The following is a 15908-nucleotide window of genomic DNA, read 5'->3' on the forward strand; positions in this document are numbered from 1 at the left end:
ACTGTTGCACCGTTAAAATCTCGTTTGCAAGCTGCGCGATGGAACGAGAGAGGAGGTGCGAGACAAGGGATACGCGGGGGATGCTGGGCCTAAGAAGAAGACGCGCGGTTACGCAACGTCCTTGTTCCCATGAAATTTGTATTCGACGTGTCACGGGAAAATTGAAAATGTACGTCGAGCACGGGGGACAAGAGGGTGTGATATGCGTGCGATTTCGCCTGGCCGCGGCGAGACCGCGCATGGCCGCTCGAAACGGCGCGTATTTAAGGGCTGAACCATCGCGAATCTCGCCACTATCATCGCACCCTTGGATCTTACCACGGTCAGACCGACAGGATCATCTTTTCGCTCGTGTTCCACCACTTCGCGTGCCAATCGTGTGCATCTAATAGTCGAGGACCATCGTCGCTGCGGTTGAACCTGGTGAAGGACCAACTTGACCTCTCTGCCTTCGAGATCCAGGCAATCAGGTTAGCGATATATCGGGAAACTGGGTGGCTTCTCGAGGCAGAGCGATATTGTTAAATTGATGTTCAGCTTTGGCTCAATTTTGCCAGTTTTTCATTGGCGTCTTGTGTACTGAGAAGAGTACACGCGATACTGAACCGTATTGAACAATCAAATTTTTGAAGGATTCGTCAATCTCAGATTTGATGCTGTACAGAGTGCATCAGATTAGGTGGAATAGTTCTTGTAAAGAAAAAAATATGCCCTGTATTTTGAAGCACCCTGTACGTCATACGCTTCTTTATTGAGTCTTCATTAGCCTTCTTAATCAATTCTTCAATCTAAGTTTTACATTGGCTCGTTATTGATATCCATTTAAATACTTTGACCAACTTTGTTATTAGCCCTCGATACACCTTAATGAAGTTATTACGGTTTCTTCAGTTTTCATTCATTATTAGTCCTGTTACAAGGTTCTCCTGTAATCGAACACGGCAGGTGTACAAGAGAATTTGTTGCAAGAGTTGATGAGAAAACGTGGTTCATTCGGATAGCATTCTGTCGAAAAGGGATTGAGAAAATTGTAAAATATGTTCATGGTAAGGGGCATTTCACACGCGACAGGTAAAGAACGAAGTTTCCTTGCGGGCACAAACATTAATTTCGGTCGCAACATCCACGGAAATGTTGCAGGTCCCAAGGGGTAGTTTGTACTGCAAACTGTCCTCGTCGTAACACCTCCAGGAGAATGAAACAAATTCCAATGTATTCTCGCCGCTGCAGCGACGTTTCGCGGCCTCTTGAATCGGAATAATTCGACCATCGCTACGAAATGCGTCAAGGAGACGCTCTCGAATACACTTTCTATTGCATAACTTCGAGTTACGGTATTTTATCGAATCTTCGAACTCTCCTCATTCTTGCTCTCCACTTTTCGCGAACAAATTGCTTTCCATCAAGCTTCCCTTCAACTTTTATTTTGATTCTAAATAGAAACCAGGATTATCAACATTTGGAGTTCTCAGATGCAAAATTTTTAGTGGAGCAGAATTAAAATGTCATCAATTTGTAAATCGTATTGTAAATCGCATTATCCTTCGCATAATGGAATTGTGCGTACCGTTCTGTTCGAACAAATCCTTTCTGACAAGCCTACATACCAGCAAATACTCTCTTTGTTTCTTTTTCGTACGATTATCTCTAAGCGAATGCCTCGATGCATTCTTCCATGCATAACAATCATTCAATAGCGATCTTATGTATCGCATTCTTCTTCGTCGTTATAGACGCCAAATCGAATTGCGATTTTATAGAGAAGCCGATCAATTATACTCAAGATTTAATGCCACTCTTGATGAGGGTGTAGGCGCATCATCATTCTGTACGCTAAGCTGTACGTGACGCGGTGATTAAAACTTCGAGGGGTGAAAAATTTCAGTTTAATTTCTTATTAAGCACCCTATGAGAGGCATCCCTCTTTCTTAATTTCTTAGTTGGTAGAATAAAGCAATTGTTACATAATTTCTGAGAATAGAGTTTAATCATAAAAGAAAGAACTATTATATAATATTTCAAAGCTTAATTTCTTTTTCAATAACATTACGGAATTAGCAGAGAAATTTTATGAAATTTTCCAGTTTTAGTAAAAAGAGCAATTTAAGAATATCAGACTATTTTATTTTTACACTTTTACAAAGGCTTCAGATTAATATGGGCTCTTTATTGTTTACTGTATGCAGTCTTATTCGTTTCTGTTTATCGACGTTTTCATCGTTGTTTTTTACACTCTTCATTCGTGTTTCGCCTCGAGCCACCCCCGCGTTTTGGCTCCTTCCGCGATTCTAGGGACCATGAATTCAATGGAAATATTTCAGAAACGAACTCGATTAAGAACTGACGTTCATTTCCTCTGACAATCCCGCGCGCGATATCTCTCTGGGTTTCTTGATCGATCGTCCAAGTATTTCGGTCTGTCGAGATTCGCGTAGGTCTTTAACAAAAGGCTATGTAGGTGATCGAACAAATCCTACCTATTGTTTAAAAATTCAATCCTTGGTGTCTGTGAAATATTCGGGAGATAAACACTCGTTGCTTCCCACTGCTGCTGGAAATTTAAAGATTCCTAGAATGAAACAGAGGGTGGTGTTCTTAGGATTCTTAAATATATTAGAGCTTTAAGACACAGGTGGCAATTAAGCCAAATATTTTTTCAGGGGAAGACACTCGAATTCATTTGACTTTCATTTATTTCTTTTCTAGAAACTTCCTGAATTTATATTTCTTTTTCGTGCCTCTAAATGAAAGGTAGAAAACATTCGCTATTTGATCTGTTTTGGAGTTATGATTAGATATGGATGATGAAAGAAAGCCAATTGTTTGTATTCGATCTCCGTTTGATCTGCCAGAAGAGACATCGAATTATTAGTAGTAAGAGTCGTGTTTGGTCAGACAGTCTCGTTTTCCACGCGACCCTTCTCCCAACTTGGAAAGCAAAGTAAACCAACCTTTATTATTTCTTAGTCGCTTTGTAACTGTGAATATACCTCCCAAGATATTCAAGAATATCTATATCAACCTCATCTCGTAAAAGTTTCGCCTTCTTCGAGGACTTTAATTTTTCTTTCGCTTTGCTGTCCTCGTGAATTTCATTTTCTTTCGATGCGTTCCTCGAATTCAATTAACCGAAAACTATTCCCATTCTCCATGGCTATCTAATTTTCAGAAACACAGTAATTCCTTAAGATATATAACGTTAAGTAAATAACCTAAATAACGTTTCCTCTTTTCTCTTGCGTTTACAGCGAACCATTAAAGCTACAACAGCGAGCTCACGAAACAAAAATTACGACTAAGTTAGAATTTATAAAAACGATACGACTCAGAGAACACTAGTTCCCTCGCGGAGCTACATTTGTCACATTCACGCTCCGCCCCGTTGAAGGATCCTCCAGTTCCGGTTCGCCAGAAGTAGGACATAGGTAGTTGGTAGATTAAGAACTGTTCGCGTTGGATCGTTGAACAAACGATACGATTAATGGTTCGACTGATAAAAGGCAATCGTTTCGGACACGACATTGGCCTTTAATTCGGGGATCAGGAAGCAGGGGAAAGACAATTCGCCATGGGGGATCGCCAGAAGATCGTTGGAGTAATTCGGAGTAATTTGATGTGGACTAGTTAATTATTGATAACGTTGCCGAATTGTTTGTTCTGCCTTTTCGATTAATCGGCTTAACAGAAGACTCAAAGCTGGAGAACACTGTCTCATTGTTTTAGATAGACTATCGTAACTGTACCAAAGAGCCAACCTGGCTAAAATCCTTTTTTGTTATTTTGTAGCTATGCGAAAAAAAATCGTACAGCAGTGAGGTTGGGCTTATTTTAAAGGGCGAAGCTTCTACTTTCTAATCCCTGAGTTGAACTTCCTCGAAGACGCTGTTTTACTCGGTCGCGAGGCGAGAAAGGGAAGCTGATTTTTCTCCAAGTATTTTCCAAATTCGAATACAGATAACATTTCTGTAATTGAAGTCCCTTGCTAATAGGTATCACGAGCACATTCCTCATTTGTATATTCTCTTTTGTTTTTCTGCGACGAAGGATTTAGCTGGCGTGGCCATTCCTTATATTCGTCGCGCGGCAAAGCGAAAACTATCAGAGATTCTGAGCACGTAACGTCCGGTAATACGATTTCCCGACTTTGTGAGCTCACTTGCGAGATCACATTCGGATCAGTGAGCCTTATTTGCTCGATATTCCGTGCACCGTCTTGTGCAACGCGATACTTCTTCGTCGTGTCCCGTCGCGCCAACAAACACTCGACGCTCTTAAACGATTTTACCTGTTCAACTTGCGTTCCTCCACTGCTGCGTCCACCGTCTCCTTGAACTATCGACCATTATTCGAATTCAATACTGCCTTCGACATTCTCGAGCCGTTACAGATCTTTTAGCGTCGAATATTTTAGGTCGTTCTTTTTGCCTTTTAAGTCCAATTTTGAGGAAGAAACGAGTTAGAGTTAGTTTTAGTTACGAATTGATGTCTTCCATAAAATGAGAGGCTTCTCTCTGGAGAAAATTGATTTCCCTTGGCTGTCACGTATTCATAAGTAACGAGCTAATTTTCTTGTCGTCCACTTCTTTCTTAAGCTCCCTCGCGCGTCGCCCCCTGTCATGTAATTTCGCGACCGACGCTTAATTAATTTATAAAATGTTTACGAGTGCTGTAACTGCTCTACGTTCCCCGCTTTTTACAATCCGACGAGTTTGGCCCACTTATCGTGGACGTTGTATAAAATTTCCCGAGTAATTGCGGTGGAAGAAGGCATTGGAAGACTCTGAAGAAGCAAAAAGTGAAAAACTAGTTAGAGAAATGAAGATTATTCCTGCGGTATTGTGTTACAAATAATGAATATTCCATTCAAGGAAAACAACTATGGGTTCGGTGTATCCAATCTTTGTCCTGATGATGACCATGGCTATATTATACGGCAACACCTTGGCAGCTTTGCCTACGCAATGCAATCCTGGATTCTTAGACGACCTTCCTCCAAGAATTCGCAAAGTTTGCGCTGCTTTGTCCAGGATATACGAATTTGGGTCAGAAATGGAAAGCTACATCGACGAAAAAGAAAATCATATACCAGGTACAAACTTGTACAGAGGTGTCTGGTTATAGTTACAGGAATTGGAATCTAGAAATGAAAAGAAGCGAGCAGATTTTAAGAATTGTGCTTAATTGAATCATTTGGAAACTTGAAGATTGAAATTTGAGTAAGAAATCTGGAGTTTTTCGTAATGGAAATACAAAAGTGGAGAGGATACCAGGCGTAACTATAACCAGGAATGAAAATGAGTAAAAGAAATGGTAGAATTGAAACAATTGTGTTATGATTCACAGGTTTCCATGAAAGCATCCCGTTGCTGGACAGCGGCGTCAAAAGACAGGATGTTGATCATGTTTTCTTGCGCTTTGGAAGGCGTCGTTAGGCGTGACGAAAAGTTATATTTTATCCTTAGATGGTACTTAACAGTTTAACTCTCATCATTCGATTTGTCTGATCATCGAGCCTCAAGTTTCTTTCGACCCTTGAATCTTGTGGATGCAAATTATATTATCTGTTTTAGTGTGCCCCGTCTCTCTTTTTAAGGCACGAGTATTTAAAAAATTCCTTGGCCAAAACAGTAACAATTTGAATTGATGAAAGTTATTTTGCCTCACTTGAAGTTAGTTGTATTTTTATAAAAAAGTACTAGATATTTATGGAATACAGATATTTATAAAATTAGGATTTAATTAAGATGTGATTTGAGGGTATAAGTAATTGTTTAGTTTTCATTTGAACTTCTTTTTAACATTGATATAACTTAATATAAAAAAGTAAATATTGCAGTGAATATTTTAAAATAATTCAAATAATAAAGTTATTGAATGAAAGAAATATATGTCTATTAAGTGAAACCAAATTATGAAAGACATTCAATTATCTGCATCCTCAAGAAATAATAACACAAGTAGATAGTTTGCTTTGATGACAATTTTATTTGATATCTGTTATAAAAAGGAAAAATAATTAATGACTGTTCAAAAATAAAAGGTAAACCCATTTTATGATGCAAATATGCAGTATGGATTTAATTTTTGTTTCAACAATTAAACATAAGAGATTCAAGGTGCATGCATAACAATCCAATATCTTATAGAACAACTCGTAAATGGTAAGGAATTGGAATTTTAAGAACATAGTTAACCATTTTGAAATGATAAAGATTGTAAAATTGAAATTTTTTCAATGCCCTATCTATACAATTACAAAGAATTCGGTTCGCTAGCTTTTTAGATATTTACTGATAAGATTATTATTTACAGACTTTTTTTAAAAATAAGATCATTATAACTCTTATTACTTTAATCCTTTACCAAAATTTCCTAAAATGATATTGAAATTCTATACTACATCATAAAAAGCCAACTAGTCTCATCTAGTTAGCATTTAACAAAAAAATTGAGCCACACTCAGATGCCCGAATCATAGAGTTTGCACTGTTATGCAACAGACAACAGTTACTTCATTGAATGAAAAGATTATCTGCAAACTTTATGTACAATTCTGAAGGCACCTGATCATCATCAAAGCAGTTCCAGAACTTTTACGAGTGTCTCTCGTGAATCACTTGAATCGAATGTGCGCGTCATGTGAACACAATGCCCATTAACAAAAACATTTGGCTAAGTGACAAAAACTTAATCATCGGCTTATCTATTGACGACCGAATTCTCATGACTCAAGAAGTCACATATTTATACTAAAAAATGTCAATATTTACAAGCCCTATTATCCTATCACAGGATCACGAGTTATATTTCGTCCAAGGTGACTGATATTGCTAATCGAGAAATCGAATTCTCGGAATTGTTTGTCGGCATGCAGCTATGGAGGTGCAGAATGAGGAGGTTGGGGTCAGCAATTTGAACTTCCACAATGCTTTTCATCCGCGAAGTACGACACCGACACCACATCTCCACCTACATTTATCAAACACTGACCCTAGAATTGACATAAAAATATGTTTGAACGATCAGGAATAACTCTACAGATGAAAGAGCAATTATTATACTTACTTGATTCTTATGGGGACTGTGAAGAAGCACACACTTACTCATGAAAAATGCCACCATTGCATTGCCTCCCAAAGCTGTAATGTGCGCACGAACAATCGCTAAAACTTCCATCACAAAACTGTGCGTAAATCCACTCAAACCACCATTCTGAAACGAACAAGGAATTCCTCAAACTTACAAGGTCTATCGCTTTAATTATATGTTAATTTTGAAGCACAAAACGAACCTCTCTGATAGACGTGCTTTCACGAATAAAGAAAAAATTTAAGTTTCCCAAATACCTCTCGATGCGACCACCCGGTAGATAAGATAGGGGTGTTATGTCTACACCGTATCTTCCTTTTAAAGGCACCTGTAAAAGGAGAAATGGATGGAAATTATTCTGTAAAATAATCATTTAAATCGAACCTTACATGTTTATGTTTAGACGTCGTGTGAAGCTTCGTTCGCATTGGTGAGCGGGGTCTGGGTTTCAGTGACGTATTAATTAAAGCAGGAGGGTTTGGTGCAATACTATTGTCAGATGAAACCTCAGCATGGTCCACGTCAAGATTAAATATCATTTCACTATCATCTAAAACAGTACTCCACATAGTATTTGAAGTATATTAAGAATCAATGTGATTTAATCATACCTGATTTTTTTACTTGATCTTTGCTAACAGAATGGCTGATTAATTTTTTCTTGGGCTTATTTATTTTTATTGGATCCCCTAGTCCAAGTGCCATGCCAATTACTGTGAACTGTATTTCATCCGGTTCGGGAAGCGCCAATTTAAATTGCATATCGCAAAGCGCACAGGGTATCATTCTTCTTAGCTTGAAGTATACAGACTAAAAGACGAGATCAATGTATTAAGTGTTTAACGATTGGAAATTGATCGCTGAGTGATCTGAAAGTACCTGCAGTAACTTAGCAAAATATTTTGAGGGCATTGATGCAATTTGCCCAGCAGGAATCTTCGTTCTTGAGATCTGAGTGAACATCTGTAGATTTCTAACGATCTCCAGATCGTCGAGACCAGGGATCGATTGAGTATTTACGACGTGGAAGTCGTCAGGTGGTCTGTCGTCCATGAGCAATGATATTCTATCCATATCCTCGATATCATCCACTTCCAACACACAAGTATCTCTAGGACCGACGCTAAAATCTAAATCAGGCAAATCTTCGTCCGATTCATCGGTATCAGAAGTTGTAACACGTCCATTTTCTACATCCTGTAATAAGCAAATCCTTCGTCAATGTTTTACACCATTTAAGAAAGTTATATAATACACAGTACACCTACCCCAGTAGGTTTAAGTCGATAAAATTCTCTATTCTGCATAACAGTATCAACTAGAGTCTTCTGAATTTCTGCTAATTGTTCCTCTTTGTGCCAAGAATTGCCAGATGCAATCTGTGGGACAGAAGGAGCAGGTAATGCGGTTAAGTAAACAGCTGTCCCCACTGCCATCCCTATGATTAACCGCTCTCCAACAGAAACTTGCAGCTTCAAGCCAAACACCGCATTCATTCCTTTTACTTTCAGTTTGTTCAGTAGCAAACTGTGCAATTCGTATTCTAAAAAAGGCAAACAGTCTGATATCTCCTTGGCGTTCAATTCACCCCTCAAATCTTTTTTCGTTTTACATGTGGTGGCTTGTATAATGCATCCTCGTCCAGTCGTTGATAAGTTGTCCGGTAGCTCTATAGTAGTAAACATCACATCTGGTACTCTAGCGCGTCTGCATATAGCGCATTTTGAGACATTCACACGAAATGGAACGCTTGCCTCGTTGTACGGTAGATGACAGAAGCTACATTTGCTTTGAGATTGAACGTCTTGATCTTTACTCTCCGAAGTAAGTCTCACTTTGCCAGTTTGATGCGTTGTAGCTGGTGCAGAAGCATCGGTTTCAGTTTTCTCTGCTTTTACGGGAATTGGTTTCTGCTGTGCTTTCTCACGTTCCACCTCTGCAGGGTTTGTAACAGATCCTGATTGTCCTTTGCTGAAGAAAACGTTGTCTGTATCTTGATTCGAGTTGTGAAGATTAATTACTGCTGCAGTACCATATGCATTCAGTACGCAAACATCATCACTGTAAAAAAGCAGATGATGAGTAAGGCGCAAGGTTAAAATATATTTTCTAGTGAATTTTTACCAAATGCTAGTCTCTTCTCTATAGCCAATAACTACATTGCACGCTAGTGCTCTTGCATGTGATCGAACTTCCATTCTGACTTCTTTCCACCACGCGTCACGACTTTCAGGTTCTTCTAAGTTACTGATCCGCTCTAGCAGTTTAACTGATCTTGAACTTACAAGGCCACCTGTCTCCATAAAAAGATAACGCTAAAGAATACACGCCTACAGGAGGCTTAATTGTGAATGTTCAAGGATAGTGCTTACCGACATGTAGAATAAACCCTGGTGGATACTGTTGCATAGTGATAAATGGATACTCCAACATTTCGAATGCGTCTTGGTTCATAGTTCTTATCACAGCAGATGCCTTCAGTCCAGTTATTGATCTATCGTTTGCTCCAAAAGAATTACCTATAACATATGTTATTACTTGTTTTCAGTTGCCATAAAGCATCAGTACACACACTTTTTCAAAAGATAAAACAGTTCTTTAAAAAAGAATGTCTCATAAAGTGATTCCTTGATTAAAAATGTAATATCTTTTCCCTTTGCTACATTTGAATATAAAACGAACAAAGCAAACAATGTGGAATTATAAGAACGTTAAATATAAAACTTTAATCGTACATAAATTAAAAAATGATTACCTATATTCAGGAATTTCTTCTCAGTTGAATATAATTCACTTTATGAGGCATCCTGTAATTTTAGCCTGCAATAAGTTACCGAAATGCAATGAATATATGAAATAGCTCTATTTATTCCTGACACATACTTAATTAAAAAAGCAAGTTAAAACTTAGATGCGGTGAAGTGCATTACTGGAATTGTATCTATTTTATATAATTCAGAAGCTCACCTTTGGGGGTGATGCTCAAATCAGAATCACTGGATCTTCTATGTAATGATGCAGCAGGTTGAGTCTTGGTTGTTGAAAACTGACATACTTTTGAGACCATAGGAGGAACAGCCGGAAGTGGATAAGATGGACTTAGAGATGCCTCGTCGTGTTGCCTGTGATTTGGGGAAGGACGGGACACACACGAGTTGTAAGTCATATTAGCGCTGTTAGTAATATTAGTAAATTCGTTGTGATCTGATATTTCATTCATATTAGAAATGCTATGACTCTTATGCGCGGCATGATTTATGGATGTGGGTGATATCGAAACATTAGTGTCTTTTGACTTTAGTTCTTTCATTTCTATAACGCTACTGTTGTTTCGAAGTGAATCGCTACTTTGAGTATCTATGGTTAATTCTTTGACAGTAATTTCATGAAGATTTGGATCGACTGAAGATCCTTTAGCGACAAAGCCTTTCTTTGATCGAAATGATTCTCTTGTTTTGCGTAAGCGTGATTGAATTAACATGTCATTGGTAATTATGCTTTCGAGAGAGGAATTATATGAGGAGGAATCAGGTGTAAGTGGTGCTGGCATGGATTCATTTCCGGGAAGATTTATCGATAGGTGCATATCTTCAGCGTGTCTATAATGTTCAAGACGTCTCCTTAGACATCGATTATGCAAACTTTTACATAAATTTCTATGAGTGATGTTCTTATTTATTCTATCTCGTCTTTTCCTTTTATGTCGGTCATTATTACCCTCTGGATGTTCTGGTTGTTCCATCATCTTTGTATCAATAATTCTCATCAAGTCTAACATACGATGTCGTCTATCTGTATGCATTACGTCTTTTATATCATTGCACGAAGATTGTATTAAACTTTCAATGCTAGATGAAGTTTTAGATGCAGACTCTACCATTTTATTATCCATGTTTTCGTTTTCATTAGATTTTATAGCCAAAGGAAATTGGATCTTATGTATTGATGGAAGCGAATGCGCTGATGCCATAAAGTTTTCTAAATATTCATTATCTTCACAAGAGTCTTGAAGGCGATAATTATTTTTCTTTTCAAAAAAGGAAGAATTTCCTATCCCTTTGTATATTTGGCGTCTAAGTTTTAGTTTATTATCCTTACTGTCTGTGTCACTTGCACTTTGGAGTAAGGAATATGCAGAAACAGATAGTTCAGATTCATCAGCGTAAGATAAATCATCGATTATGTTATCAGTATCAGCTGATGTATGTTGATTATATTCAATGTAGTCAGAAACATTTTTTGTGCATACTTGTGTGACAGGAATTTCATTGTGTTGGTTGGACAATATTTCACGTTTCGCACAATCATTAATATTAACAGTGGATTCGTTTTCAGTGTTAATTAATGCAGAGTCACGTTCTTGAACCTCTGCAAAAAAAGGAGGATGAATTTCTACTGGTGTACTTGTTGCGAGGGGAGAGCTGAAGTCTTGTGAATTATCCGTGCTTTGTTGACTTTGTAAAGATTCGCCCTCAACATTTTTAGTAAATTCTGGTTTTGATACAACTTTAGAGGTAATATTTATAGTCAGTGGTACTGTAGACTTTCCTTTCCTTCTTTTTTTGTCCACTGTTGGACATGAATTTTTCACGAATTCCATTTGCGATTTTATAGTGAATTTTAAATGAGGCAATATTTGATTTGTGGATAAATATTTAGTGAGATGCGGTATGCTCTCCTCGCGAAGGGGACGTGTATCACTGTCTACTCTCTGCAATCTAGTTTGTGATTTTGTTCTCAATGGAGGAAAAGTATTAGATCTAGTAACACTTTTAATAAATTTGTTATGTATCTCTGATTCTCTGTCACTTGAAAATTTTGAATCATGCAGAATATCGTAGCTAGTGCTATCGATTGAAGAGTCATCCGAGAATCCATCAGAGCTAGGTGTATTTTCTTCAAATGAAGAATCATGTTCTCCTTTTTCTTGAACTTTTGATTCAGTAACATGAACATCATTCTTGTTATTAACTCCTTCCCCTTGTTCTTCATTTTTATGATTATTAGAGACATTTTGTTGCTCTTGGGAATCAATATTTCCTTTCGTGTTATTAGGAGAAATTTCTGTGCAGGTGTCATGATTTTCCGTAACATTTTCCAAAGGTACACTATGTAAAGATTTAATCAGCAGAGCAGTTATACCTTCTTTACTCTTACTTTTTTTGGACAATTTTTCTTTTAGTGGATTTTGAATACTCACAATCGAAGATCTAGCTGAAGTACTCATACGTGAACCGATAATTTTGCTTTCACTGTCACTTGAATTGAATAATTTTTTTAAATTTTTCATACGAACATCTAATATACTTTTATTACCCTCGCCTCTTTCATCTTCAAGAGCTAGCATCGTTTTTATACGCTCATCTTGAATCAATGATTCAGATAAACTTGTATAAGAGACTGCAGATTTTTTTAAACCACCTTTTTTCGGAAATCTTTCAACAATCTTTGTATCTTCGGACTCGTCACACGAATGATGAATTTTTGTAGTTTGCTTGGGATTTTTAAATGTCTTTGCAGAATGAGGGAGATTATGTCTTGTGCATGTACCTCGCACATTCGCAACATGAGGATCAGAAATGTGTGTAGGAGTAAAAGGATATACCGGCATACTCTCATCGAGTCCGCATTCCTTTTGTGCTTTGTGTTGTGAAAAGAATGCCCTATATAACACATGCAGATAAATAAAAAGACAAATACCTATTAATTTATGTGTTGAAATAATAGAAATGTAAAATGTAACTCTTCTAAAATACAAATGAGATCGGTTTACTGAGTATCTGAAATAGATTGTAAGAGAAGAAACCAAAGAAAAAAAGAAGCATTGCAAAAAGAATCATTCATTATTAATTCTTTAAATTCATAGTGATCAAAGTTGGATGCGCGTGTAGCATACCTAGTTACTTCCAGTACACTGTAGTGCTCCGTTTTTTACACAGTTCGCCCTCGTTTTTATGCACGCGCATCAGACCTCGATCTAGCGTCTATTAACCAGGTGTCCTAGAAAAACGATACTCTGATTAGAATTTTATAAAATATTACTACAATATTCTTTGCACACTTTTTTAGAATCAAATTTTTCTTAAAGTTCAACGGTAATGTAAAATATCATATAAAATATTCCAGTAATATTCCATAATCCTTACACAGATAACATTTTTTTAGGACACCCTCTATATAGAAGTTCAAACGAGATCTAATGCACTCTATGTCATTAATGAACTGTATGGAATAGAACGCTACATAATATAGCAAAATTAATTGAATTCAATAAATTCAACAGCAGCTACTTTCTATCTAGTATATTGCATAATATAAGCTTTCATAAAACTTGTTTTAATTGATAAATATACGCACCAGATTCTGAACTAGTTTCATAAAATTTAAATGCTCATTTTCATATTGCTGGACATTCCTAATTACATGCATTTTGTTAATAAAAGGCAGTGTATACAATCGAATATTACATTTCTACAAAAGTATCAGATATATCAATTAAATAATCAGCATTACAACTCACAACACAGAACACTTTAGTATATTTTCAATACTATTGGCTTCATTATGTTAAAAAACACTTAAATGAATGTTAGGATTTTAGAATACTGTTAATTCATAATTGGAATATGAAAAGTTAGAGTGTTTAAAAATATGGAAACTGTAACATGTACTTACTCTTCAATATTCTCAGATGGAAGGTTTAAAATATCTTGTGACTTTACAAGAGTAACAGCAGTACCTATACCTCTAGCCACAATACCAGATTCACCTTCCAGATCAAAGTTTTGTAAGTACCTATATATTAGGAAACAATTTGGAAAGTCTCTAAATAACTTTTAATATAGCTAAAAAGTAATTTTTAATACACTATCATAAACATACCCTATAACAGCATTTCCACCAAGATCTAGAGCTTTCAATCCAATCTTCCTTTGAACTTCTCCACTAAGTTTAAAAAATAATGTTTGACGTGCCTCATTTGATGCCCTAGGTGTTCTTATTTTATCAATCCATTTGTATTCAGGATCATCGCTAACAACTAGTTCTTCTACAAAACCATGTATACTTTGTGTATGATATCCATGAGGTATGTTTGGTGCTGAAACACCATTAATCAAATTAATTTTGAGAGACAGTTTTAAGCTTTTAATAAATATTTCATATATTTACAGTAAAAGAATTGTACTCCGCATGAGGATTGTCTAAATTTGTTAAAATCAGAAAACAATTCCACTTTAACTATAACATTTACTTCACCGCGGATACCATGCATTGTATCATACACTGGTATCCATCCAGTCATGACTGACCCTAGAATAATGACAAAATTATTAAAATTACTCAACTGTTATTAATGTTGAATAGTACGAAGATTATTTACAGACCTCCCTGAGAACCAGCATTAGTACTCATAGCTGCTTCCAAAGTCCAAATGTTTTTGACTGTGGGTGGAACTCCAGGCAGCATTAATGGGTTTAAATTTATGTAGACTTTACCAATTGCATCATTTGCAGAATATGTATCATGATCCATTAATCTGATCTGTAATGGTTCATCTTGCAATTCAGAATCATCAACTTCAAATCTGTACCATTCTGAATTCCACTGAGGATTAAGTGACTTTCTGCATACATCTGTTTTATATGTTACATTGCCGAATTTCAGTTCTACATATGCATCTGTTGTGTCACCTGAGCGATCCATTACTGGTAGGTTACGTCCTGCCAGTACCTTTACTTTTATTTTACCGGGCATTATGATCAATGGATTTGTTAACAGAACTCTGTAAATAATAACACAGAAATGTTGTAATATGTAATCATTTGTGATGTAATAACAAAGCATTTACTGCAACATACGATATCAATATATTGCAAACTCAGAAATCATGTTTATTTGTATGAAACAAAACTATAAAATGCATTGGGGTTCTGGTGCAATACTCACTTCCGTTAAAACATTTGGTGAAGTGCATCACCAATTACCGTTGCGAATGCATTTTATGAGCCAGTAAATATTTACATGTGATATTATTGCAAAAGCTGCAGCACAGCGTATAATTTTAATACTTAATAGAACACATCGCGTTAATTATTTTAGAGCAAACTACAATCTAACTCTTACGCGTAACTTTAAACTGACGTTTATTTATAGTTACATTTTCAAATCGATGCATCACACAATTTGTTTATCTTTATAGAGGCACCCGACGAAAACTGATTAGTTCATTTTGATCAAATTTTACCATGCAGGTGAAATGAAAAACTCTAAATGATATTTTAATCTAATGAACACGATCAAATATAATGTGAAGTCTTTACAAACGATATTAACTACTAAGTTTATTGATTACTACATCCTCGTTAGTATCCTTGAGCTTACCCTACTGTTTTACCAATAACATTCGAAATCTGAATATTGTATATAAGAACATTATAATTGGAATTGGAAAGAATCCAGATTATTGCTCTTTAGGGAATTTCTACGTTTCATTGCGTTAACCGCAAAACATCGTGTGATTTGAATCTTCATATATTGCATACTTCTATTTTAAGGTTACGGGAATGTTGCACATATTGTACTTTGTTTCGAAAGTTTTTAAACTTTATTATCCGCCGAGTAAGTTTTATTGATAAAAATACAAATGACTTTTTTACGCCCTCTCGTTTACAAATGTTGACTTTGAAAATCACGTACAACCCGATCACTAAAGTCGGTAAAGTTAGGAAGTTCATACCCGGCTCTGTATTCGTATTTGTCAACTAAAATTGATGGTAGAGATAAGAGGGAGAAGGATAAAGTATAAAAAACACAATTAT

The 15908-nt window shown here is 36.3% G+C and overlaps 2 protein-coding genes across 5 annotated transcripts; one reads left to right on the plus strand and one right to left on the minus strand.

Moving 5' to 3' along the window:
• The first annotated feature begins 304 nt into the window (after window positions 1-304).
• On the plus strand, window positions 305-5742 carry Ms (neuropeptide receptor myosuppressin). The gene is made up of 3 exons (XM_076386566.1): window positions 305-470; window positions 4869-5089; window positions 5344-5742. The coding sequence occupies exons 2-3, from the start codon at window positions 4879-4881 to the stop codon at window positions 5430-5432; spliced, it is 300 nt and encodes a 99-aa protein (XP_076242681.1). The 5' UTR covers window positions 305-470; window positions 4869-4878; the 3' UTR covers window positions 5433-5742.
• Window positions 5743-6850: 1108 nt separating this feature from the next.
• On the minus strand, window positions 6851-15773 carry LOC143184373 (uncharacterized). Of its 4 annotated transcripts, XM_076386562.1 has the most exons (16): window positions 15248-15322; window positions 15037-15131; window positions 14475-14872; window positions 14260-14400; window positions 13972-14188; window positions 13765-13884; window positions 10057-12752; window positions 9462-9608; window positions 9214-9382; window positions 8358-9150; window positions 7969-8286; window positions 7701-7899; window positions 7479-7639; window positions 7292-7417; window positions 7066-7212; window positions 6851-6991 (listed from the first exon to the last, which is right to left on the minus strand). In XM_076386562.1, the coding sequence occupies exons 3-16, from the start codon at window positions 14842-14844 to the stop codon at window positions 6905-6907; spliced, it is 5691 nt and encodes a 1896-aa protein (XP_076242677.1). In that variant the 5' UTR covers window positions 14845-14872; window positions 15037-15131; window positions 15248-15322; the 3' UTR covers window positions 6851-6904. The 4 variants fall into 4 exon arrangements, with proteins under 4 accessions (XP_076242677.1, XP_076242678.1, XP_076242679.1 ...); XM_076386563.1 differs by lacking the exons at window positions 15037-15131; window positions 15248-15322 and adding an exon at window positions 15472-15773; XM_076386564.1 differs by lacking the exon at window positions 15037-15131 and having other exon boundaries at window positions 15248-15352.
• Window positions 15774-15908: the final 135 nt, after the last annotated feature.

Source organism: Calliopsis andreniformis, chromosome 10, assembly GCF_051401765.1.
Source record: "Calliopsis andreniformis isolate RMS-2024a chromosome 10, iyCalAndr_principal, whole genome shotgun sequence".
In the NCBI taxonomy this organism is placed as follows: domain Eukaryota; kingdom Metazoa; phylum Arthropoda; class Insecta; order Hymenoptera; family Andrenidae; genus Calliopsis; species Calliopsis andreniformis.